The sequence below is a fragment of the Catharus ustulatus genome, chromosome 1, assembly GCF_009819885.2.
Source record: "Catharus ustulatus isolate bCatUst1 chromosome 1, bCatUst1.pri.v2, whole genome shotgun sequence".
In the NCBI taxonomy this organism is placed as follows: domain Eukaryota; kingdom Metazoa; phylum Chordata; class Aves; order Passeriformes; family Turdidae; genus Catharus; species Catharus ustulatus.
Window position 1 is genome coordinate 51,822,550 of NC_046221.1, and position 27,414 is coordinate 51,849,963.

A 27,414-nucleotide genomic window follows, 5' to 3' on the forward strand; every position below is an offset into this window, starting at 1 on the left:
GAGCCCGCCAGCACCCACGGCGGTGGGCGGGGATGGAGCCCCCCCGCTCCCGCAGCGGCGGCGGTGGGTGGGGACGGAGCCCGCAGGCACCCGCAGCGGTGGGCGGGGACGGAGCCTGCCTGCTCCTGCCGTGGCAGGCGGGGCCAGGAGCCCCCCGCTTACCCCACGGGCCATGGGGATGGCAGCACGGAGCCCCCCGCCTTCCCCCCAGGCCACAGGGATGGCAGCACGGGCCCCCCCCCCCCGGGCTGCAGGAGAGGAGGGAAGGAGGGAGCTCCTCCACCTCTCCCCCCACCCCCCCCGTACTGCCTGCAGGGAGCCAGCTCCACCTGCGGCGCAACAGAGTAACAATTTGTAACAATCGTGAAAGGCCGGCTTTTACTGGCAGGTTGCTCGACTCGGCACCTCGGTTTCCACTTCTGGGTTTGGAAATGTCAGAAAATTATTCACATATTAGCCGTTCCTTAGTGTTAGCCGCATTTCCAGTGTGGGAGCAAAATTTTAGTCAAAAAGGTGCGGCTTGTATTCGTGAAATTACTGTATTTTCCTGATCTTCTGGCAAATAGCAGTCGCTCATTTCAAGCCCATTGATGATGATGGAGCCACATAAGCAACAGGCTATGCTAAAAATCTATTAGCAGAGGAGAGAGGACATTAAATCCCTTTGCTGAGCATACACTTCTTTTGTTCTGTAATTCTTGCCCCGTATTTTCAGCAAGCTCACAGTCCTGGTCTTCATTTCACATCACAGTTTTTTGTTCAGATTTCTGATTTCTATTTTCCAACTCCTCTGTAATGGTACAAGACTCTTCGAAGATAAAGGTTTTGGCACATGTGAGCAGCCTTACAAAATTCAGCTGCTTTTTCAAAGCATTTCAAAACACAGGAAGAAAAGGATGCAACTGGTGACTTTTCATTTCAAAACATCTAAGAACACAGGTGCAAGAAACCTGAGCCTGTCAACATGGAGATCTTGTTTGAAATCTAAATTTCATCATCTTAACCTCAAAAAGATTTACTATGTTTACTAATACTACTGAGACCAAGATCAGCAATTCATCTCTGCTTGTCCTCATTTGACATAACACATCAAGCTTAATTTCTTTATGTTCCCTTGTCCTGTTCAGCTCTGACACCATCACCTCCCACAGGCAAATCTATGACTATTTTCTCTGAAATATTTTCCTTCTCAGAAAAGCAGCCCAGTTCAAAGACCTATAAGTAAAGGCTCATCAATCTTGAAAATTATCTAGAAAAGTAGGTATTGACATATCAGTTCCAGTTTGTTCAGAGCACAGAACATTAGGAATGATTGAACATGTTTAGTGTTTAGGGGACAAGGACTTTATCTTTCAATAATAGCTGTTAGTTTATTTACCATGGCGTTCCAGCATCCTAATTAACATTTAGATGATAAAAAACCTGAGATGATATTTTAAGAAATGAAGAGGTGGATATTTCCTTTCAGGGACAGACTTTCATAGCAAAGCTGCTGAATATGTGAAAAGTGCATTTTGAAAAAAAATTTTTATGGTCAAATTTTTAAAAGACTTTATTTTAGCAGGGATATTTTTCATCTCTATAACAGTCTTTTAGAAAAACCTAATACTGCCTCATTTTTTTTTCTCAGCATGTCATTTCTAAAGAAAACTATGTCAGTAGGAAGCCAGTTCTAATTTTATGCATTGTTTGTGGCCTGCGTACATGCAAGGCAAATTTTCTTGTATTTAGACATTGGATATTGTTATGGAGAAACTGGGGTAGGCACTTGAATGAACCTACACTTCCAGTGACATATAATATTAAATTTATTCATTTAACAGGATAGGTACCATGACTGGATATCAAGTCCTACTCTACATAATGTAAATATACGAGCTCCGGCTTCTCTCCACATGCTGTTCCGTTTAGAGTGACACAAGGTGGACTCAGAGGAACAGGACATTTCAGGCAGTCAAGGCACCAGGTCAAGACCTGGCAGCTTGCTCCCAAGTTCAGAGGTTCCTCCTCTAGCTCCATGTTGTTGGACATCCCTGCACAGTGTACCTCATCCAAAAAAAATGATAAATTTAGTACACTCAAAATTATAATAAATTATATAAATAATAAAATTATAATAAATGGTATAAATTATGAAATTAACACACCCCCTGTACATTTTGAACTGGCAGATTTAACTGTAAAAAATACAACCCACAATTTAATAAAGAAAAAATCTAAATCTCATTACTAAAGAATAATTCTGTGTCCATCAATTTGAATTCTCAATCAGATATCAGGCAGCAATGACTTCAGTGTTCAGCTCTCTAAGGTGGCCGGGAAAATCTGTGTTCACGCTTTGGTCTATGACTCACCTGATGAACAGCACCTCTATATTCTGTAAAATGTCACTAGGAAAGTGATGGGGCAGCATCAGTTAAAAAAAAAAATAATCAGAAGGGTGCCAGGCATTAGGACAGGGCATAGTTCCCAAGGGGGCAGGAGGCACTCAGGGAGGCTGGAGGCCAAGGAAGGGTGAGAAAAGGACTTCCCAGCTCATTCTTACAAAGTGAGTGGCTTGGATGAACTAGGTTCAAGGTTTTTAACTTTAAAGACCTGGATGTCTCATGGAGAAAATGCCATTTTCTGATCTCCTCACAGCTCTTGATTGAGATAAAGCATGAGAAGGAGAAGCACTTGTCCAGCAGCAGCCAGCCACAGGGGCAGGAAGCAGCTACAGAGGAATTTTTAAAAATAGTCATCTCTTTCAGCATCAGAGTTTTTATGCAAAACCAAGGACAGTAATTTCATGATTATAAGCTGCACCATTTTGACTTAAATTTTGGTCCGAAACCGGAAGTGCGGTTTATAATCAGGTGCAGCCAATATATGGATGAAGTTCGGAAATTTGCCAACCCGTAAGTGCAAGCCCGCAGCAACCCCGAGCCAAGTTGGAGCCCACCCGGCCCTGGCAGCAGCGGGGCAGCGACAAGCCGAGCCTGCATGGCCCCTAGCTGAGCCAGTAAAACCCGGGATCCTGCGATTCTGTTACTAATTGGCAACTTTGTGAAAGCTGCATGCGGATCCTCGCTTCAAACAAAAGTGCGGCTTATAATCAGGTGCGGCTTATAATCATGAAATTAATGTAATTAAAAACTAAGAAGGAGGCATGAGAGCAGAGTGCACAAAGACTTAGAGATAACTGCAGAGGCACCAGTCCCATTTCAGGGATTTCCTTTTTTAAGGTGACATCCTAAACCCTTCACTGCTGCAATACTGCCCAGCGTGCTTATTTTCTCCATTTCCCATAAATTTTGGCACGGATGAAGTTTTCTGGTGACAACTGTAAATGCATTTAGGGAGAAAGTGGCAAGACACTCATTATTTTTATCAGCCTCCCACAGCAGAAGTTGAAGTGCTAGGGAAATTATGTAATTCTATATGTATTTCTTTTTGAAAGTTTTATATCACAACAATTTGTGACCAGTATGTTCCTCTCAGTTGGATTAATAAAAAATTGTGGTTGGGTCATAGCTAGATTAGCTGGACGTGACAGTCGCTCTGGGTCTCCTTCCCTTCCTCTTTCTCTCTTTAATAGACCTGAATGTTTTTATCCTCTCCTTTTTGGTTTTTACCCCACTTTGGTGTAAGTGCCTAATTTATAGTAATTTCACAATTAAAAGCCACACTATTTTGACTAAAATTTTGGTTCGAACCCGAAGTGAGGCTTATAATCAGGTGCGGTTTATATATGGACAAAGAATGAGAAGTTGCTGTTCTAGTTTGGAGGACAGGTGTCTGCTGAGAAAGGCAGGAGCTTCTCTTTGAAATGGAGAATGTAAACCTCTGCCTCCAAATAATTATAATTTTGAAATCAAGGGGCTTTCAGGCAAAATATGGGAATTAGGAATAACAGTTCTTTTCTAGGGAAATTAAAACAGAAATACAGTACTACAAAGAAACAAACTCCAAACCCTGACAAAGCCAGAGTACAACCTGACACCCTGTCAGGCAGGGTGTTGGTAGCAGTCTCATTAAATGGGGACCGCAGTCCCCTTGCAGTGACAGATGTGGTTCAGTTGAACCAGTGGTCCTGTAGAAGGTGCAGTTTCCCTCCGGAGGTCCAGTGGTGATGTGGAGAAATCCGGTTTTCCTCTGGAGTCCAGTGGAGAAAGGGGTTCCCTTAGTGTCCCAAAACCTCTGTTTTTGTCTTGGTAAGAAATGTTGGGCTTTTCCTCCTGGTTGGAGCAACTTCCAGTGGGATGAAGTACTTTTATCAGTCACACGGTGGGACTCAATGGGCCATTATCAGAAAATGACTTGCTGGAGGAAGGATGAGTTGTGAAAAGATAAAGAACAATGCCCTGCCTGGTTTCAATGGACGGCCCATTAGCAGAATATCTGCGGTGGAGATAAGGATCACTGCCCCCATCCTCAACAGATGGTGATAGAATAGATATCTTTTACCACACTCTGTATTGTAATGTGCGGCTTATAATGAGGTGCAGCTTATATATGGACAAAAGAACAAAAAGTTGCCAACACCCGGAAGTGAGACTTATAATCAGTGTGCCTTATAATCGTGAAATTACTGTTAGTTGTGTTTACACAGTCAGCATAACATCATGTTGTTACCAACATTTGCAGTTTTCTTTGAAATTTCTCCAGGCTACAGGGCTTGTTCTCCCTCTCCAATTATTAATCTGATGTTGAAACTTGGAACAATAGGCAAAAAGCATCAGCCAACAGCGCTGTGGCCATAGCTGTGCTGGCAAGAGGATGATACAGGTTCCCTTTTTGCGTGTGTACCAAGCAGATTGTAATTTGCATTCCTTAGAAAAAATAAGACTTTCCTGAAATGCACAGAAGTTACTTAACTGCTTTTGTAGGAAACACAGACAAAAAGAGTTGGAATAAAATTCTGGCCTGTTCCCTCTATCTTTCTCTGCCTCCAAATATTTCCATTCACCTATATTGAGATATTCTGTTTCCATTTAGGCTTCCTCTAAAAAAGATTTAAATTTACAGAAGCGATGCAATGTGTCCTTTTAGTGGTACTTAAGGTCATATTATCAGAACAGTTTAAGATTCAATTTTACATGACTGTTCTGGAAAACTGCGCCACTGGTTTAGATACTCAAAGGGGAGCTGACCCAGTCACAGAGTATTTCTAGTGAGGTGTTATTAAACATGACCTGCTTCTCAAAACAGTGCATCCTTCCAGACCTAGGTGCCTGGATACATTAGCTGGTATCTGAAGAAAATGACTGGGCAGAACCTAATTTGAAAGTTTATTTAAGAGCTACTCAGTACTCTGACCTGAAATTTCCTCTTTTGTTTTCCAGTGAAATACTGTTTCTTTTATCAGTTTTGCCTAGTTTTGGTTAAAAAAGGAATACCAGCCTGTACAGACTTGGAGATAGTTGATACATTAATTAATAGGACACAAAGGACATTTGTTCAAATGTCTGTGTGTTTTTTCCCTGTGTGAATTTCATTACTATATTAACTACTTCATTCAAAGAAGAGGACACGTTAAGTGTTCATGGATACTGTAAGTCAGCTAAACATATCTAGTACTTTCCATTCTAAACCCCCACTTCTAGAGTTTGCAGTTTTTATAACTTAAACACCAGTATGTGGGCCAAAATAATATTAGTGCAACCTCTGGCAGTTTTACCGCTTAGTCCCTAAATGAGAGCCATCTCATACAAGTTTTGACAAGAGACAAAGACAGTGAGCCCATAAGAAAGCTCGGGAGGCTGTTAGCCACTTTGTATTTAGAATAAGACTAACATGGTACTCAAGAGATGGTACCTAAAGACACACACTGACTGAGGAAAGTAGTAAATAAATGTTGAATAGAACTGCCCATTCATCAAACACTGTCTGCTCTGTTTGGTGAATATAGTAGTGTGCCTTGAATAAAAATAGCGAAAATCACATCCCTGGACAGCAACCATAAAGTGACCAAGCAGAATTTTGTTCCATCCTTCTCAGTATTTAACAACCAGTTTAAGTAACCTTAGTAAGGGTCTTTGGAGAAGAAGGTAGGAGTGATGATTATAGCAATTTCACCAATACAAGCTGCACTGAGTATAAGCCGCATCACTGGGTGTTGGCAAACATTTTGTTCTTTGTCCACAAATAAGCCGCACCTGAGTATAAGCCGCTCTGTCGTTCGCAGCAAGGACCCGCGTGCAACAAAGTTGCCAAATAGTAACAGAATCGCAGCAGGGAGGGGTTTACTGGCTCGGTTCGGGTCACGAGGGCTCAGGGCTGCCGACAGGGCTGGGTGGCCCAGCTCGGCGCTGCCGCTCAGCGGGGCCGCTTGGGGCCGGCCACCGCTGCTTCTGGGCTCGCTCACCCCAGCCCGGCGCTGCCCTTTGGTGGCAGGGGAGGCACAGAGCCCGCCGGCACCCACGGTGGTGGTGGGAGGCGGGGATGGAGCCCCCCCGCTCCTGCGGCGGTGGCACGCGGGGACGGGAGCCCTCCGAGCCACGGGGCCAGCAGCATGGAGTCCCCTGCCTCCCTCTGGGCTGCGGGGCCAGCAGGAGAGAGCCCCTGCCTCCCCCAGGCCACGGGGCCAGCAGGAGAGAGCCCCTGCCTCCCCCCAAGCCGCGGGGCCAGCAGGAGGCACCTGCCCCGCCTTCCCCACCCCGTGCTGCCTGCACGGAGCAGCTCCACCCGCTGTGCAACAGAGTAACCAATTTGTAACAACCGTAAATGCAGGGTTTTACTGGCAGGTGCTCGACTTTGCAGTTTGCACTGACTCGGTTTGCACTCCCGAGGTTGAAAATGTCAGAAAATTATTCACATATTGGCCGCTCCTGAGTATAAGCCGCATTTCTGGTGTGGGAGCAAAATTTTGGTCAAAACAGTGCAGCTTGTATTCGTAAAATTACTGTACTCTTTGAAGGTAATAGCAAAGCTATTAGCAAATATTAGTTTTAAAACTAATAGCAAAGCCGTTAGTCTACTCCCCTTTTGAATGAAAATCAGAGAAAAAAGGAATTAGGTTACTCTAAGTGGAGCTTAATCGATAAGCCCTTAGTTCCTATATTTCAGATCCAGGACTGACTGAAATTATTCCAGGTGGGCTAAGACACAGCAATGACTACTGTATGTGAGTATCAGCAGCTTCCAGCTTTGCTTTAAGGTTGGTATAGGGGAATATCTGCTGGTGGGAATAAACAATAGGCTACAATCAAGCCATCAGCAACTTAGGGGAACAGGAATCAACCTAGACAGCAATGGTCAGCCTTGTATGGCATCAAGTATGTGTTCAGCAGACGTCCATGAGAAGACTGTTAGTGTCCAAGACTTCACTAATTGGAACACTGCACTTTCCAGACAGTGCTGTAACCAGCTCAAATATGAACTCTCTCCTTACCCTTCCCCTGCCCCATGTTTCAATCCACAGAAAGATTAACTCAGCAGAAATAAGCACGCCACAGAGAGGCTTTCAACTTCAAACAACACTTGCTACCCTATAGCAATGAAAATAATATCCTCAAATAGTGTGTTGTCACAGCTGTTGCTATTATTGTTACTATCTTTGTCATGGTCTTTTTTTTTTTTAAAGAATCATTAATACCATTTATTTTCTATTATTTAATGTATGTTCAGACCAAATTCCTAACTTTCTTATGATTTCCAGAACTTATTGGAAAATAATGTTTCAACACATTGCTATATCCTGTCCAGTACTTTAGGCATAATGAAATAACTTTCTTATAACAGTGCATGACTGTAGAACTCTCACTGTACTCAGTCAGGATTAAATAACTTCCTTGCAAGATCCATGTTCTACCTGCTTTTTCACTATTTCAAGCTACTAGATGTCTCCTAAAATCTGTCACATTCAGGCATCTGCAAGGTCAGTAAGTTTGCATAAGTGGGAAGCCAGAAATTGACGCAATGAGTCAAACCCTGGTCTCATTTACACATGTACTAAATGCAATCTCTTCTCCATGATGTGAGCTGTGATTGTGCCTCATTTCTGAATCAAGGGAACTTTTGGGGCCGGTATGTTGACCATATGAAGTTACCTGATTCCTGGTGTCCACTAATAATGAAATAGCTTAGTCATGGTTCTCTGAGTGATTTAGTGTAATGAGAAAGAGAAACTGAAGAAATAATTATTCTGTAGGAAAAAACCACATGTACTGTAGAAATGCCATTTTCAGAGCTGGAGATATGGTGGTTAAGCATAAATACAGCATAAATGCTTCTTCTCCAAACTCCGTAGTTATTCTTCAGTGGGAGGCAGGGAGACACAAGGAAATTTCTCCAAGTTAGCCCTGCCATAAACCAAGTAGTCAGAACTGAAAATAGGTTGAAGATTGGAGCTTTTGGTAGTTCCAGGGATTTCATTTGATTTACAAAGACTTCCTGTAGACTCAAGTGTGTGACTGAAATATTCTTCCTCTCTTTGAAGCCTCTACTTAGCTACTCAAATATAAAAATATGGCATTCAGCAATGGAAATATAGTGTTGCTCTTTTGTAACTGTCTTACTCATTTTCACATGACCACAGATTTCTGTTCTGAAAAAGTTAAAGAGTTTGATTTTTGAAAGCAACACAGATGCTTCACATTCATTTTGCACATCATTTGGGGGCAGAGTTGTTTTGACAAATGTGTATCTTCTGTGATCACATGGTTATAACATGTAAGGACCAACATCCACCTTGTAAAGTTAACAGTAAAACGGCCGGAAGAGCATAACGTAGCCAGCAGGAAGGACTGTGAGACTGTCTGCCTTTTCACAGTTCAATCTTAGGAGTAATCAGCATGAGAGCAGAATTAGACCCGTTAAAAGCACTGACATATTGCATAGGCCAACTGTCATTTTCCTTTTTTCATTCTGTCCTATAAATATAATGAAAAACTGTGAGGGAACTACTCTTTCCTCAGTGCCAATTGTTGATCACCAGGAAGGGTGATTCAGCATTTCATCATCAGTAACAAAGCCACAGAAGTCAATAATGGTTTGGGCACATGTAATTGAAAAGAAACTGTAACTGAAAAAATCCTCACAGCACACTAATACAAATGCAACCATGCAGGAAAAAGAAACCAAACAAACAGGCATGTGTTCTTCTAAGAATTCCTGTGTTTGCTAGGAAAAAAATGCCCCAGAAAAGAGGATACAAAGCATGGCTGCACACACTGAAAGGTGTCTGAAAGGTGCAACAAGTGGGGCACACCCCACACTCAACCCCATTCAGTCCCTATCTCTCCAGTAGTCTCTATAGGAAGGTGGGAAGGATCTCAGTTCCCCACCCCAAAGAAGCGCACAGATGAAACATCTGAGCCCAGCTCACTGCAACAGCTCATGGCTACCTCAGCCTGCCTTACCTGGCTTGAAAGTGGCAACCTCAGACACCTCTTCCTTTGCAAGTGGAACAAATGGCTTGGGTTTTGGCACCAACTCGATGAAACCTTACCTGAAATGCTTCTTTCTGAGGTAGCACTTCACTGAATGAAACTGTCAGCATGTACATGGTGTTGACTATTCAAATAACCAGTGAGCTAAACAAGTACTTTCGGATGCAGGATCCTTCTGACTTATATTTATCATATCTGAGTAATGAGAGGTGGTTAAAATGTCAAGAGTTTTTAGTGGTTTTTATTACCTCCTTTTGTACTCATTCTCACGGTAGATATAATGAACAGACACGTTGTTTACTCGTTCCATTTACGCAGTCCTGTAGGGTGTTATAGTTTAGATCTGCTAACTTTAATACACTCATTTTCTGTTGCGAGATAGAATTAAGAGCAAAAGCAAGGCAGGCCTAAAATTTAAAAGGGTGTAAAGAAAAACTTTATTAACAACACAAAGAAAATAATAAATTCAGAATGAAACTTTCAGACCTCCTCCTCCTCCCCCCTTCCACACTTTCTTAACAACATACAGAAACACTCCAATCAGTTACCAACTTATTTTTTTTTTCAGTTTACTTTAGACAGAGAAGTCTTCTCTTTGTTCCGTCAAAGGGCTTTTCCACAAGAAGAAAAAAACCAGTTCTCTCGTGGCTTCACCTTTTACAAACTTCTCCTATCTTCACAGCTTTCCCGAATTGTGTTATTGGGCCATGTTAAACTCATGGGGTAGTTACTTTCAAGAATGAACTGTTCAAAAGCAAAAGTCCTCTTGATTTCTCTTTTTTTCTGTTCATACTTCATCCGCAGGATAGAGATCCCCTTTTTTCTCTCAGGGCAAAGGATTTTCCGAACACTCCAACCCCCCATGTCTTTTTCCATGGTTCATAGGAGTTTTTAGTGTAGTACAGTCCATCCCTACAGCTTACAAAAGGATTTTCAGCCAACCTTCACAGCATCTCTTAATTCTCCTTCCACCTAGAACTTAGCTTCTGCTTCACTGACTTTGGCGTATCTTCTCACTCAAGGGAGGACTGAAGATCTGCAAGTCTTGTCTGAGCATTGGAATGGTTAAAATCTCACACAGAAGATGCAACGGGCTGCAGCCGGCCATGCTGGAGCTGTGCCAGGATCTCAGGATACTCGGGCCGCACTGGGGAGCTGGGTGAGGGGCTGTCCGCTGGCGCTTGTGTTCCCGCCGGTGTCTATCTTCCCTCCACCTTGCCCAGCAAGCAAGGGTGTGGAAGGGCTTTGCCAGAATAGGGCTCAGCTGCCTCCCCCATCAGGCCGCGTGGGTCTCGGGGCGGGCTCGGCCGCCCCACGGCTGCTCCAAGCCGGCAACAGGGCAGAGTTTTGCCGACCTGCGGCAACGCCGGGGGAGGGGTTAGGATCTTAGCAATGGGCTTCTCCTCCCCCTGGCTATCGGGGCCCCTGGTTGAAAACGTGGCCCGGTAGCCTCCCAAGCCCACCGTTGCTCAGCCCGGGCCGCGTGGGAGGGAGCCCCGGCCAGTCAGCGTTACCTTGTGAGAGGCTAGGAATGAAAGAGGCTTTCCCGGGGTTTTACTTGCTTCAAAAATTGAATTTACGGCAGCGAACTAACTTCTCTAATTGGTTTCTCAGGCTGTCAACAACCAAACCAGCCTCCAGCTGGTCCCATCAACTCAAAGAGGAAGTTCTCAGGGAGAAAAACTTCTGAGTATGCCCTCCCACCACGTGCCTTCAATGCGCAACCAGCGCAATGGATAAAAGTTGCTGCAGTGTCACTGCTTCTGCATAGTTTAGGAAGTGTTATAGTTGTATGAATAAAAGTGACTGTTCCTGCCTGGAAGCAAGCAGACTTGGGTCTGTCATTTAGGAGTAGGTCCTCACTGAAGCTAATGCAGAGCTACATTTGGCCTAGTGGGAGAATTCTGCTTCTCTAAAGCAAAATTTCTGCTGTAGCTCATACCTATGACACATAAGTTTTCTACTGACAGGGGAGGAAAGCACGGTCAAACTCCTGGTACCCCCACTGCCCCACTAAGGGGCGTGCAAGGACCCCTTCCTGCACCCTCTGAGCAATGGCCCAGAATGGTGAGAGCAGCAGTCCCTGGGAGCAATTGTCAGTGTTGTTTTGAGCATATGTAATTGAAAAGAAACTAGAACTGAAAAAATCCTCACAGTACACTAATCCAGTGCAACCACGCAGGGAAAAAAACTATACAAACAGGGATGTGTTTGCCTGTGGGTGAGTGATGGCAAGGGTTAACACTCTCACACATGCCTGGAACTACCTCTCACCCACAAAACCTGGGCCTCCACTGATTGCCCAGCTCCCCAGAGCTACTCTAAAGCCTGGGTGCTCCTTCAGTGGCTCCCTCAGCCATGCACAGCCATGCCAAGACCTTTCAAAGGGGTTTTGCTTGGTATTCATGAGGCAGAGACACTGTAGGTCAGATTGTCATACAGCAGAGCATAATCCAATATATATCTAAAGGCAGCAACAGCGTGGGAAAGAGCCTGGGGGACAAATGCCTAAAATGGAGAGGCTGTAAAGAAAATGGGTGTATGAATATGCATTTTTAAAGGTAGGTGAGGCAAAGAATGCTGTCGGTATTTGCTCTACTACAACTGACCCCATTGGTTCTTTCAGGTCACTTGTTTAAATGGATGGAAACTATTGATTTTTGTCTAATTCAGCCTTTCCTGTGTATTTCACAGGGACAAACGCTAAGCACGGACTGCGCTGTAAGGCTTGTAAGATGAGCATCCACCACAAGTGTGAAGACAGTATCAGACAGCAGCATTGCATGGGCAAGCTGGTAAGTGAGCAGCCCAGGGCAGCTTGGGCTGGAGCCACTCTCTTTGTGTGCCTGAACACCAGGTGTGCATTTAGCTTCTGCATTAACAGAACCCACACCAGATCGCTTTTGTGAGGTGGGAAAAGTGAAGCTAGATGGTGCCCTGTTGTCACTTTGGGCAATTGCTGATGCACAAGAATGCAAGCAAACCCAAAGCACAAATCTGGTTGCTTTGTGGATGTTAAAATACAATTACAGAATAAAAATTTTGGTAGCTAACAGAATTAATTACCTTGATTTCAACTCTGCTTACTGTAGTGTAAACCTCTCAAAGAATGCCATAAATTAATCATAGTATTTCAGTAGGGTTTAACAAATGAAAAATCCTTCAAATTGTATTTGTTTTCTCCACTGTTAGGGCTTGAATAAAAAAAACATAATTCACCTTAAAAAGAAAACCAAAAGATATTTCACAGTAAGACACTACAGAGTTTGAAGCAGTCTCTCATCAGGAGAGGCTGGGAAGAGCCTGCCTCTGTATGGACACAGCACTTTAGTGCCTGGTTTGCCTTCTGAGCAGTAAAATCTCATGTCTGGCAATGGCAGTACGCTGTGTCTGAGACAATTCTAACCCACCTTGTTGACTGTTATGGAAATATGGTTACTTTTGGAAAAAGAACTTGGAAGAATACCAATCGGAATATGAGAAGTGAATACCTAGGTTCGTGTTTCAGATGTTCTCAGATTTGTTTCAACTTCAAGGCACTTGAAACAACTATAAGGTAAAACCAAACAATTTGAATGTGTTAAGTGATGAGAAGATGCAAGCACTGACTTCAAAAGTGCTACAAACCCCACCTTCCACTGGAACAATCTTTTCTGTCCAAGAATATTCACTGAAAGCTATTGTTGCTAATATCCCTGAGGCAAGTCTTTCTGTATCTAAACCATAATCGTAGTTCTAGTATGAGGCATTCTGGTCTAGGAAGTTAGTCTGTGAAGAGCTGAATGACAAGCCCCGGACATGGCAAAATTATCTCATATTAATTGATTCATACATTTCTTAATTCCAACCTCAGCTCTTGTGGTTACTAGTTTACAAAAAAAAAAAATAGACACCAAATTTTTTAGCAAAGGCACAGGACTTTTGTGAGTTCACACTGTGCTCTGTCTGAATCTAGCTTGGGGGTAAACAAAGGCTGAAGAATCTGGAACTTATTCCTCTAAGACTCCGAGATTATCAGTCCCCTCAGTGTTTTTCTGCAGCTTATTACCTAAAGAATTAGTTGTCTATCAGATTTTGATGTACACTGAACAAAGGATATGGAAAAGATACACATTTCTGCAAATCTTCCTTACTTCTCACTGTGACTGGAAGTTCTCACAGCCTGCAGACATTAGAAATTTGAGAGACCTTTCGTGAAATTACGATGCCTTGGAGGCATTCATTTTGAATACTAAGCATTTACCTGAATTAAGAGACATTTTTAGAGTGGTATAGGCACCATTATTTGTCATATTATGGTATTCTTTAATATAGCTTGAGTGCATTTCTCTACTGGACACTGTGGGAATATCTGGGAGAGTTTTTTGAGCTTACAAGACAAAAAGACGAAGAAACCCAAACCAAACGAAACCACAGTGAAGCTGCAGTCAGTCAGCGGTAAACTTTAGAAAACCTTATCAAAGGGTTCTAAATTCTTTGGGTTTTATATGTGCATATGTGGGAACATGAGGATTTGGAGTTAGGGGGAGGAAGGATAGTCACATGTTTAATAAATACAACACAATGCAATCACATTATGTAAGAAGATAGGAAGATGGAAATTTCCCAGAACCTCTAATGATTCAGCACTTCTGCTGCAATTAATTAGTGCTGCTTTTGTGTAAGACAAACAAAAAAGGATAGCTGAAAATGAGCCCTCCTTCCACATAAATATAGGAAATTGGTTTTTTTACTAGGAGAAGAATCAAATAAACGTCTGACCTCTAAACCTCACTGTTTGAACAACAGGAGGCAAATCTCCAGCCTCACCACAATGTTCCATTGTTAACCAAAGAGCTGAGGCTATTTCTAATTCATCCATCAAGGCAAGCAGTGCACTTCACTTGTTCTTGCTTTTTCTCCCTTCAGCCAAAGGGATTTCGACGGTACTACAGCTCACCACTACTCATTCATGAGCAGTTTGGCTGCATCAAAGAAGTGATGCCTATTGGTAAGTTTTGACTGCTTTTCCATTCAGTCTTCCTTTGGCAATGCTCTGCAAAAGCAGTGGCAGGCTTCCAGCCATGGTATTTACTCTCAACAGCCATCCAGCTCCTTTGAGTAACTGGATTCCCTTCTGCCATCTCAGGAAAGGACCACTTCAAAGATACAAAGCTGGAAGAGGAGTGGGTGTGTTTATTGTGTTTCACTCAAAACCCTGTATGCATGCCTCTTAGCAATTCCCCTGTTTATAATAACAACTACCTGAAATCAAGGTAGGAACTTAGAAGTGAAGAAACACTGAAACATTGAGACGAGGATCTGAGCTAGGAAGAAACAGATAAAAGACAGGGAGATGAAAACAGCAGGGGGTATTCAAATCACTGATCTGGCTTCTGAGGGGTGCTGCTAGGTTCCTGTCCATTTTCATCCATATTTCTTACTTTCCTCATATTTTTCCTTATTGATCATGTCTACCCATTGTCTGAGTACTTAAAAGACCACTTTTTTCTCATTATAATACCAAATTTCTGAAAAGAAACATTTTGAAATGCAGAAGTTAAGTTTGTTCTGGAAAACACTTTCCCCCACTAGTACTCTAGCCAGTCAGACCTGGAAATGCAAAAAATCAAAGCTAAAACTAGGCAGTCGGTTTAAATCTACTTGTCTGATCACATTTGCATTGTTACTGTCAGCAGTTTAAAAAAATTAATTACAGGGATTTTATCTAAGTTTCTCTTTCTAAAAAACACCTATCATTTTTATCAGAAGTAATAGAAACATTTTGAATAAACTCTGGCTAAAAAATGAGGTGTGCTTTACTCTAACCAAAATCCAAAATCTATTCTATTTTCTCAGTACTTTGGCTACAATTTCCCTCTTTCTACATAGTGCTACAAATGTGCCGTATTCTACATGCCCATGGCCTTGTGTCACAAGGGAAGTTGAGGTCCAAGAATGCAGTATGTAGAAAAGAGTTTAAACTGAATTTGCTTGTTCCCAGTGAAGACATCCTTTTCTCTTCTAAGGGAGATGATTTTTGTGGCTAGCTATGAGGGAAAGCTACTATTGAGAGCAATCCAAGAAGTTACTGGTAAACACAAACATGGATTAGAACCTCTTGGTGCTTTGTCTTCCTTACCTCCACATCAGTGATGATTAGAGAAGGAGAATAGCAGGTGGCAAGAGGCAAGGCAATGGCCAAGAATGGAAAAGCCAGTATGAGAGGAGGATGATCTTTATCGGACTAGAGAGGCAGCAGAAAATTGATAGCAATTCTGTGAAGTTCAACACTCACTTTTTATCAGGATAGTCTCTCAAATTGTTTCTAAGCATACAGCTCAACCTCTTGGTGGAGGCAGGTGTTGCTCCAAGTTAAGCAGGGACATGACCAGAAATATGCTCAAGGATGTTTGGTTGATACATGTTTTGCTCCTTCTGTTGCAGCCTGTGGAAATAAGGTTGATCCTGTGTATGAAACTCTCCGCTTTGGGACTTCTTTAGCACAGAAAACCAAAAAGGGAAGTTCTGGAAGTGGGTCTGACTCTCCCAACAGAAACTCTGTAAGTATCCCGCATCTCTCTTCCATTTTCTTTATGGAGGAGCGACAGATATTCATTCACATGAGCTTGTGTCAGAGTTCACAAAACTTGTATTTCAAACCATAAAAAACCCTAAAATCTTACTCTTAGTTTTCATATTGACACCAGAAAACTTGTTATCTTTGCCAATTCAAGTTTTATGTATCTTTTAGATGACTCTTAGAAAAATAGAGAAGTATTACAGTAAATTCACGAATACAAGCCGCACTGAGTATAAGCCGCATCTCTGGGTGTTGGCAAATATTTCGTTTTTTGTCCATAAATAAGCCGCACCTGAATATAAGCCACTCTGTCGTTCGCAGCGAGGACCCGTGTGCAACAAAGTTGCCAAATAGTAACAGAACGGCGGCAGGGCGGGGTTTACTGGCTCAGCTAAGGCTGTGCAGGCTCGGCCCGCTAGGGGCTGCTGACGGGACCAGGTAGCCCAGCCTGGCGCTGCCACTTGACGGGGCCACTGGGGGCCAGCCGCCGCTGCCACTGGTCTCGGTCACCACGGCCCGGCGCTGCCCTGTGGTGGCAGGCAGGGACAGAGCCCCCCCCGCTCCCGCGGCGGTGGGCGGGGGCGGAGCCCCCCGCCACCTCCCCGAGCCGCGGCAGTGGCGGCCCGGGTCCCCCGCCGCCTCCCAGAGCCGCGGCAGGGGCGGCCCGGGTCCCCCGCCGCCTCCCAGAGCCGCGGCAGTGGCGGCCCGGGTCCCCCCCATCTCTCCCCCGGGCTGTGGTGAAGGAGGGAGCTCTCCCTCCTCTCTCCCCGCCCCCCATGCTGCCTGCAGGCAACCAGGCTCCACCCGCGGTGCAACAGAGTAGCCAATTTGTAACAATCGCAAAATGCCGACTTTTCAGCAGCTCATCTCGGCACTCTGGCTGGCACTTCTGAGGTTGTAAATGTCAGAAAATTATTCACATATTAGCCACTCCTGAGTATTAGCCGCATTTCCGGTTTAGGAGCAAAATCTTAGTCAAATTGGTGCTGCTTGTATTCGTGAAATTACTGTAATTACATTAGTAAACTGTTTTTATCAGATTGGGAAGGGAAATATTAATCTTTTTATTTTACATATCCATGTAGAAGTGTAACAGAGATACTGAACTGTCAGGTTGGAGTAAATGCATAGTGCCTGTTGTTCATGGTGGCCATTTGCCCTTCATACAAGTGATAATGATGAGTTGGAGTCCTCAGAACCTTGATTTAAAATGGCATGACCCCAGTACAAGCCCAGACAAAATTAAGACACTGCTGCTGCAACAAAGCAAGAGACTAGGACCTCCACCCCTGTTCAGTGCAGAATCGTGAGGGAGACATTACAGATCAGGGCTTCTCTCTCCAAATCTCAGTATAGACAGGTGTGATTAGGTTATTTTATCCAGACAGGGAGGCTTTAGCTTTAATGCTAATGTTTGTCATTTGCTCTCTTAAATCATAAAAGTCACTTTCTTAAGGACCATGGCAGCAGAGATAGAGAACAAGGGAAATGATAGTTCTCTTGGTCGTGCCTTTGCTATATCCATACCTTGTTCAACAGTAACAATTGCCAATTTCTTCCTTACAGAAATGGTTATTTATCCACAAGATCAGGAACTCCTTCATGGTGTTGAAAGAACATTCCTGCCCTCTTAGTCTCTCATAAACAGGTGCTTACACCTATGTTTGAGGTTCACTTCCATTCCCAAGAGATCGTTCCCACTTCACACTCCCCCCTCAAAAAAAAAAAAATCCACTGGAGGCCAGAGCTGATTGTAATCTCTAAAAATCAGACTCACATTATCTGACAATCTCTTCTGCACACACCTCATAAGACAAATCACTGAGCACAGAGACATGATGAGAGTTGGTCTCCAGGTCTCAAAGCAAATATTTATATGCTTAATATTAAATCATGCTAATATCTGTATATGTTTGGTAAAACATTTTTCTGGCGTTTAGTTGCATGCTCACTCACATGGCTGATCTGTAATCTCAGGTGGTACAGGTAGACTCTAAACAGGCAGCAATTCCTGTCAGATGGAAAAGAAGACAAACTAATTTAAGAAAGAACCAAGTGAAACCTGCAAGGGATTTATTAAGGGACATGTCCTCTATCCACCTGTATTTGTGCCTTAAAAGGAATTTGCTAACTCCTTTTTTTTTTAACCCAAAGTGACTCTACCTTCTGTCATATTATTACATGTCTTTCTTTCAATTATTTAATTTCCTTTGAAACAAAATTTCTACAAATGTAATTATTGCTTTCTAAATCAATAAAGTTTATGCTGAATTGTAAATGAAAACTCAAGCATAGAAATCACTAATGCTTTCTCTAGGGAGCTGATCACAATTAGGTGAGGTGTAGGTGTAGAATTAGGAACGCAAGTTCATTACAGGAATTTCTCCAGAATATTGAAGCTGAGAGAGAATGTAACATGTCAGCATACAGGAAAGTAGAAAACATTAGAGAATTGAATAAACAGACCTCAGAAACCATAGATTTTGCCAGCACAAGCTTGTGGATTGAGACAAGGATAAAAACAGGGTGAACACAACCCTGAACAAAATGGTGGAGCTGTTAAAAACTGATGTGTGACCTGGGAGTAGATACTGACCTGTGACTGCAACAGGGATATGGCACAGAGCCCTTAGAAGCATGTGTAGTTAGTGAGACTAACTCAGAGGGACTACGACCTTTCCCCAGTGATCCTCACTTCTGGGCTACTCTACTCCTTTCCAAGCAGAAGCAGCAATGCAGCTGTAAGGCTGAACTGAGTCCCAGCCCTGGGAGATGGAATGTGCTTCAAGTTTCTGCGATGTCATCAAACCAGGGATGCCAGGGACATGGGGAAACCTGGGACACTCTTTCACCTTGCAGGTGATGTCCAAGCTGTCTAAGGCCTCGCTCTGGGTCAGCACAGCAGAGCTGCTCCTGCTGAAGTTTAAAAGCAAATGTGACAGGCCTAGGAGCTGTGCCTTGCCCCTACAGCCATGAAGCTTTCCTGCATGCAGTTCATGTCTCTGCAGAAAGCAGAGACAACCACCTTCCTCTAAACTAGCCAAAGTATTTTTAACATGACTGATCTGTGTAGACACATTTTTCTGCCTGGATTCTGCATTTCCCATGAAAGAAAGTATCCATATGCTCCAGATTTACTACCTACTGCTTGCTTCAAAACTCTGCTTCTCTAACCCATATTTATACAAAGTCACTTGAGGTGATGTAAATGTGAATCTAATTCTTGTTATTTTTTTGTGGATCAGCTCCTCTCAAAATCAGTTTTGCACCTCTATTATTTCTATTAGACCATTTGTCATGTAATTATTCAGTGAAAAATCATTAAAGGTAAATGAGGTTGCCTCAGAAGGTTTTGGGTGAGGTATATGCTGAAGAGAAAGTCACTACACATCCAATATGCACTAGAACTTAACAAAATAACATTGATTGCTAATCAGCAATAATGAAGCTTGTCTGTGAAAACTGAGGAACATGTAGCAACGAGCTGAAAAATAGCTGGGAGTTAGTGTTTCAACAAAGCCAGTCTTTCTTTTCTTCGCCCAGCAACCAGAATCCATGGATATGCTCTACACTGGATCTGTGTAAACTTTGCTATTGCAGTGCCTTCTTGTTCTCGTTTGACCTATTTGGGCAAGATGCAAGATGAAGATGACCTGCTGCAAAAGGCTGAGTCTGAAAACAAGAAGCAACAGAGCAGCAAAATATATATTCTTAAAACAACAAAGGAAACAAGATAGCCACAAAACACCTGTGGCACAAATCTACTTTCAACCTCTTTGTTCATTGGTTTCCTTCATGGACAAATAGCTAGGAAAGTCCTAGATAGGAGAAATAAAATTGTGAAAGTACTTTCCAAAAAAAGCTTTGCTGTCAACACTAGTGAAAGGGAAAAAAACCCAACATGTAAAATCTATAAAGCAATTCAGATTCTGCTCCCTGAACAAAAACAGGAATGTTCCTGTGATTCAGCCGCAGGACTGCAAGGCAATAGAGCAGGCTGTGTGTAGAGTGCAATTGTAAAATGTCATACAATAAAATTAAATCCTTCATGTGACTTAAAATTTGTCTAAATTTTTACTAAAAACCGTGTAAGTTCTTACATTTATTCAGATTAGAGAAAGCACCTGACTCGTGTTAAATCTTAGGGTTTTTTCTGGTTATCAAAGATGCAGAGAGTTCAACTACTAAAGTTTTATTAAGGTCAGACTTGCACAGAGTTGTTTGGAGCAGCTCCTCATTCCTGTTGGGCTATACAAGGAGAAGCTGACTACCCAACCAAGGAATTTGGTGCTGTGTTCAGAGTATACTTCTGAGGCTTTAGATTATGATATCCTACATTTTCCTATACCCTGGAACACTAGGTCCCTAATCATGACTGACATTAATATGATAGAAAGAAGAAATCATAGTAATTCTAAAAGCAACAGGTTTCAATTTCTGTAACTATACTGGCCAAATGACTGTTTAAGAAGAAAGTGAGGGCAGATATTTAAAGACTGACTTCATCCACTCACTCCATTGCAGTCTAGTTCTTTCTTTTACATCATTTTAACAGATTTTAAATGACCCTTACATTACAGTTATTTTACTGAATAATGTATTCAGGGTTGATATATTAAAACTCAGTAGTTTCAACTACTGTTCAGTCTCCCTGGATGATAGCTCTTTAATATACCCGCAGAATCTGCAAATTCCTGCATGCCCTTTCTGTTTTATACAGCAAAACGCTTTCACTTTATGTTATACTGCAGAAATATTTTGTGTTCCAGACTCCAAACTTGGACTGGAATTTTTTCTGGGATTACACTGCTCCTTGTGCAGTAGGTTAGTGTGGTGCATCACCAGATCAAATTTTTCCTTCCATCCCATTAGGCTGACTGCTCTACTCTGACACCACTCAAGTAATGCATTTTCCAAAGACTCTTACCGTGGTTTTATTTCACTTCATCAGTCGCCTTTCCTGGCTTATCCTGTCTCATTTGCTGTTTCTGTCCCTGCAGACAGCTGACTTGGTGGAAGTTCCGGAGGAAGGCAATAGCTCTGCAGGCACACTTGACATAAGCAGAAAACGCAGCAACAGCGGTGAGTGCCCTCCAGGCCAGGACAGCACCTTCAGGTGTAAAGGCCCATGGGCAACTTGTTTCAGATAGGGGATTATGGAGTGTTCAGGTTTTAGCAGTGTTCTCATTTTCAAAGCAGGAGGTGAGTTGGTGCAAGAATTTGAGAGATGTTTTTTGCCATTCAGATGAAATTGAAGCCACCACTTTCCTTAATGTGGTGTGTCCAAAACTGCAACTAGACAAAGTTCAGGTCCATTCCCTATCTTTACTTCATGATCATGACTGTAGACTTAACATGCTTCATTTCCACATTGGGCAAAGCGAAACCAAAAAATACTTTATTTTCCATATATTTGATTTTTCCACATGATTTTTAATATCATAACCTCTTTAGACAGAAAATTAATCATAAAGGATCTTTGTGTCTGTAAAATACATGACACAGTGAATTTTGATTATAATTGCAGCTTCTCAGTACAACTGTAGTATGTGCCCAGTAATATTAATGGCCCAATTCCTTTGTTTGATTTACAGTACTAAGGTACAGTAATTTCACGACTATAAGGCTCACCCTTTTGGCTAAAATGTTGGCCCGAATCCAGAAGTGCGCCTTATATAATGTACGAAGTTCAGAAATTTGCCACCCCAGAAGTGCGAGTCGCGAGGGGGAGCAGCCCCGCAGCTGCACTGGGCTGTGAGGGGGAAGTGGCTCCACGGCCGTGCCAGGCTGGCAGGGGGAGTGGCCCTGTGGCCACGCCGGGCTGTGAGGGTGAGTGGCCCCGCGGCTGTGCCGGGCTGTGAGGAGGAGCAGCCCTGCGGCCACGCCGGGCTGTGAGGGGGAGTGGCCCCGTGGCTCTGCAGCTGCTGGGTGCAGGGAGGCCCGCGGGGCCACGGCTGCCAGGTGCAGGGGAGCCCAGGGACCTGCGGGGCCTTGGCCAGCAACTGTGCGGGGGTGCCAGAGGCGGATCCTCGCTGCAAAAAAAAGGTACACCTTATAGTCCAGTGTGCCTTATATGATCTACAAAGTTGTGAAATTTGCTGACTTCGGAGGGTTGCGTCTTATGGTCCGGTGGGTCTTATGGTCATGAAATTACTGTAATGTTTTTTACAGCATTGCCTTGATGAGATTTGAATACCAGAATAGCATCAAGAGTTTAGTAATTAAATCTCAACCACTAAAAGTTGGTGTTTGTGACCCTGTTCTTGAATTCAGTCATGGTGGTGGAAGTCATAAACAAAAAGAATTGTTGCTCTACGCAACTTCAGGCCCAAACCATGAGGGCAACTTCTCTAACCACAACTGAAATTTGCTTTCCTGAATCTCACAAGATGTACAGAAGAAAAACCAACCACAATGAGCATAACTTTTTTCCTCATGGTACCCCCAGCGCTCCTCACATACTGCTACTCATTCTTGTAGGTAAAAGGCCAGCTTCAGCTGTCTGTTTCTATATTATGCCACACCCGTATTCCTTTTGTCCCCTCTTGGTCCTATCACCTCTCCTCACTGTGTTCAATCATTTTCTTTCTCTCATTTTGTGAACATCTCATGCATATTATCTGATTTCTCTTGAAAATTTTGTTAAATTTTTGCAAGTTGACCTGACCTGGTTAAAGATAGAGAATTCAGTCTGCACCACATTGTTTAATCCTGCCCACCTGAGATTAAGTTGACCCTGTTTGAATGTTCAGATAACTCTTTATTTCTTTGCAAGTCAATCCTCTTATTTCTGAAACCCAAAGAAATGTTTTTCTCTGAGATCTGTATTCACTGAATGCACAGAAAAGCATTCAATGAACTTATTTAAAGAGATTAGTTTTAATACTCAGCATTTGTCAAACCTCCAAATAACTTCCATGGCACATTAATGATTCCTTTGATCAGCTCAGCACTCACTTTTTTATAGTCCATCCTTTAGAGGCTCAGGGTATAAATTATGCATCAGTCACTCCAAAAATTTCCTCTTGGTAGATTTTTAATAAACTGGCTGCACTGTTTGCACAAGCTATGGAAATGGTAAAATCCCTGGGTTTTTTCCTTTTTTTTTTGTTACTGCTGGGGGCAAGTAAATATGAAAGTAGATGGATTTCTGTTGTGTGGAGATATGAACAACATACCTTTATGGCTTTCAGATTCAAGTGTGTCCTACTAACATCCAGAGACTACAAACTATACATAGATTAAAAATTTAAGTGCATTCAAAATGTTTTTACGAGGTGACTCATGACTCCTTTTCTCTCAGTTGTCCACTGCCTCTTTATCAGGAAACCTCCCATTAATGCCTGGATGACGCAGGCCCATTGTGTTTGAGTTTGTGTTGTTTGGTTTTTTTCCTATTAAAATACTGTTCTGCAAATAAGTATTTAGGAAAATATACACTGGATACTCTTTGGTAAAGGGAAACTGCAGAAAAGACAGCCTCCAGAAGGGTAAAAGGATCCAGCACATGTGTGGCCATGTAATTTTCCCTGTAGAACTCCTATGACAACAACTTCAAGGGGTGATTCTTTCATTCAGGCCCTGGCATAAATCCTATGAAGCAAAACTTCTCAGTTTGCAACTGTGAGATGTATTACCTAATTTCCAGACCTTCATCCTCCTCTAAACCAGTTATACTCACTGCTGTATTTATATAGTATATAGTATATAGTATAGAGTATAGAGTATATAGTATATAGTATATAGTATATAGTATATAGTATATAGTATTTCTATTCCATTCTATTCTATTCTATTCTATTCTATTCTATTCTATTCTATTCTATTCTATTCTATTCGTTCACTGCTGTAAACTGCTGTCTGTAACAGAAGTCCCAAAAGCCAAAATGTAATTTAGGTGACATCTATGAGTCTCTTATCAACAGAGAGTTGAGCACTTTCCCTTTCAAATATGGGAGGTCTTCCCTGCAAACCTAATTTTAGTGAGCTCTTCTCAGCCAACACAAGGATACAATTCAGCTCCCTCCCCATGTAGTAGGTCAGCTCCACAATCCATGAGGCTTTACATTATTAACTTGCTTTGTTTTCTGTCACCAAACAGAACATGATGCTGAAATACTTGTACTTCATTTGGTGAATGCCTTTTTGCAAGTCCAAAAGGCTCCTGGTTACCCAACGCAGTATTCACCAGAACATCTTCAATTTGCCTCCTAACTGCTTTCCTCTGAACATGAAAAACAAAGCATAGTGATTTGAGTAGGACTTAAATACTGCCAAACTGTAATAGCACCACTTCAAACCCCTTCATACAGATGCCAGACATATATGTATTCCTATATTAATGGTACAGGAAATTAGATTTATTTCTAAGGTTTTCCTTCTAATACCTGGGATAGTCTGCATGGTCAGGGGCCCTTTGCAACAGGACTTGGTGAGGAGCATATTGAGGCCTGAGGTCCACTGCAGTCAGGACAGCCAGACACAGTTAGGGCATTTTCACATTAAGTGTGGCAGGTATCAGCTCTCATGCTCCCTTCACATTCACAGATTGAACTTTATGATTACAACATTGTCGTACATTTTGTCAGAGAAAATGTGCGTGTTCATGAATGCCTGTCACTTTGTTCAAAATCTTTCTCATGCATGTTGTAGCTGCTGTTTTGATTGTCTTTTATCTGTTACAAGAACACTGTTATGTTTTTCAATGTCCAAGTACATGTCTCTACTATTAAAGAACCTTACTGTTTCCCTCATGAAGCTTCTCCACACACTCTGTTAGGTTGTCAATGCCATGTAGAATAATCCTGGAAATATGAGTTAATGGAAGAAGGGATAAGCAAGTGAAAGAACTGAGGAGGAAAATTAAGTGGTATGTTGTTCCCTGGACCTTTTTTCCCCTGAATGCATGCAACTGTATGAGAGAGAAACAAAAAGAAAATGTCCCAAAGTCACCTGATACTGCCACTTTGAAGATCTCCAAATTGTTAAACACTACAAAGTCCAGCTTCTGCTCAAAACACCCACAGAGGTAAATGGTAGAAGAAGACACTGATGGTTGTAGCTGCTCAAAGATTCCAGCTGTTTAAAAAAAAACATATTCAGACTATATCTAGAAGCAAACACTGGTCAATTCTTAAAATGTGAAGAGGGAATTCAGTAAAAATTATTAAGCCACTGTGTTTTTTGTAGGGAGATAGCTGAGGACAAGTATCAGTCAGCTCATGAATCAATTACAATAGAGGGTAACTGATTGCTTATCAGGTATGTTAGGTGCTGTGACTTTGTCTTATTCTATGAGTTTCTGATTTAGTAACTTAAAAGCAAATTTTTACATCTACAGGCCTGTGTCTAAGTTTACCCATCCTAATTTAAAAGCAATTCAGGTACCTTCTGTAAATTCAGAGAGAGAAGTAGTGTATCCAGTGCACCCCAGGCATGGGCTAGTGGAGAGAAGGACCAAAGAAGGCTATCAAACACTAAGAGGTACAGATCAAAGAAGAGAAGGAAGGAGTTTTGCATCAAAACTTTCCCAATATTGCTCATATATGATCATCTGCTTTTCCAGGTGCTTTAAAATGGAAAAACTGCTTATCCTAAACATGAAAATACAGTACTCAGTGTGAGAAAAAGTCTGCTGGACTTTAAATAGTAATGCACATACAGTACCTAGGATCTGTTTGTAGTGCTGTACTTGTGTATATTCATCTGATCAAAATGGTTCATTTGTTACACTTATAAATTCTGGAGGACAGAGATTGTGTCATGTGCCAACAGCATCTGTGGTTTTTTGAGAGTGTGGAAGGGTTCAGAGGAGACCACAAGGAATCAAAGAATCTAAGGGAGAAAGGGAAGAGATCAGCAAAATCCAGGTGATCTTGTTAAGGTGAAGAGTCTGAAGCTATTCCTAAAATGTCATATATTTTCTTTATTTCAGTGTTTACATACTCTGAAAATGGCACAGAACACTTTGGAGAAGAACCAAATTCCCCGGTATGAGCATAAATTTCGTGATGATGCAATGGTAATGGGAAGTCGTGTAAAATGCTGTGTGAGGGATTGCTCATATCTGTTGTGTTCTTACACCATTTCTGGGCCACTGGCCACAGTTGAAGCAACATACATTACCAGACGGCTTTTTGGTTTATCCTTAGTCATCACATTATGTTTCTCTGCTTATTGCAAATTGATTTGGGAATACAGAAGATCCAGTGTGCAGATCATGTAATTATGATAGAACTGCCATAATGTGAAAATCACATATTTGATTTTGAAAATTATTTAATGTTTGTTTTAGCTATTTTTCTTTTTTTCCCCTCCTAGATTAACAGTGGAAAAAACAAGAAAAGGGAGTAGCTAGTCTTCTCTGTTGAAAACCCAGCGCAAAAAGCATTTACACGTTAAAATCACTTTAAGAAAGTGATTTTCTTTTGAATTTGGACCTGTGCACTGGTCAATCCTAGCTCCAACCATAATGAGGACTGTAGACTAGACACCTTATATAATGCCAATAATACACTACTCAACTCATAAGAGCTATCATACATACTAAAGAGAGAAAAAAGGCACACTCATTTTTCAGATCTTGTCCCAAGGACCAGCCAGTGCAAATTTCTGCTTGTGTTCTTTGGAAGCCTAGAATTTGATCTTGGAGTTCAAATAATCTTGTATTTAAATTAAGATGGTTACTACCTTAATGGCCTGTAATGTACCAGGGCCATAGTCCTCCAAGCTGTGAGAGATGATTCTGGCTAATTTATTGTAAGATCAGGTTCTGGTTGGTCTGTCTCTAACAGAGCAAACCAAATTACTTTACAGACCAGATATTTAAATTTTGTCTTTCTCTTTTCTCTTAAAGGGACCATTTTATAAAAGCATGTTACAAATGAACACCTATGTTGCCTTGTACAAATTTGTACCACAAGAAAATGAGGACTTGGAGATGAGGTAAACTCCAAAATATCCGTTAGTTGATTTGATGCATTTCCACTGATGGTCATTTGGTTATATATGACTTTGGGGAAGGGAGGATTTCTTCTGACAATTTTAGTACATATTTTTATAGAGCTAACCATCTAGATACAAAGATGTTCTCACAATTAAAAACCAATTATTTTGGCAAGGATACAATAGATTAGAAGTTTTAAAACATCACTTTAGTAGCAAGTTGGCTTTCAGCTATAAAATGTACTCAGTTGCTTTGTTTCTCAATCAGAAGTTTTCAGCTAAGAATTATCCACCAGTTCTCAAGCTAATGCTAAAAATTCTACAGTCCTGTTTGATCCTCCCTCTTATTCAGTTGTGTCTGAAAAATGAGAATGGTGTCTAGCTGCTGGATGGCAGTATTTTCATGTTGAGAACTTTGCAAAATTACCATATTAATTGCTATTTTTAGCACTTACTTCCTCAGTTCTGCATCAGTTGCTTGCATTACAAGGTCTAATCCAAGCCCATTGAAGGAAAAGGACAGCATTTCTTTCTACA

The 27,414-nt window shown here is 42.0% G+C and overlaps 1 protein-coding gene across 3 annotated transcripts in view; it reads left to right on the forward strand.

Annotated features, from left to right (window-relative positions):
* The window catches only part of STAC (SH3 and cysteine rich domain), a 107,051-nt gene that overhangs the window by 39,259 nt on the left and 40,378 nt on the right, over positions 1-27,414 (forward strand). For all 3 annotated transcript variants that reach the window (XR_004417860.2, XM_033059202.2, XM_033059191.2), the window contains exons 3-8: positions 12,066-12,166; positions 14,280-14,361; positions 15,798-15,913; positions 20,934-21,015; positions 25,868-25,923; positions 26,789-26,877. Coding sequence is in view for 2 of the 3 variants with exons in the window: in XM_033059202.2 (XP_032915093.1) it covers positions 12,066-12,166; positions 14,280-14,361; positions 15,798-15,913; positions 20,934-21,015; positions 25,868-25,923; positions 26,789-26,877 (526 nt within the window). In the remaining variant the exon portion in view is untranslated. The remainder of the gene's footprint in view (positions 1-12,065; positions 12,167-14,279; positions 14,362-15,797; positions 15,914-20,933; positions 21,016-25,867; positions 25,924-26,788; positions 26,878-27,414) is intronic.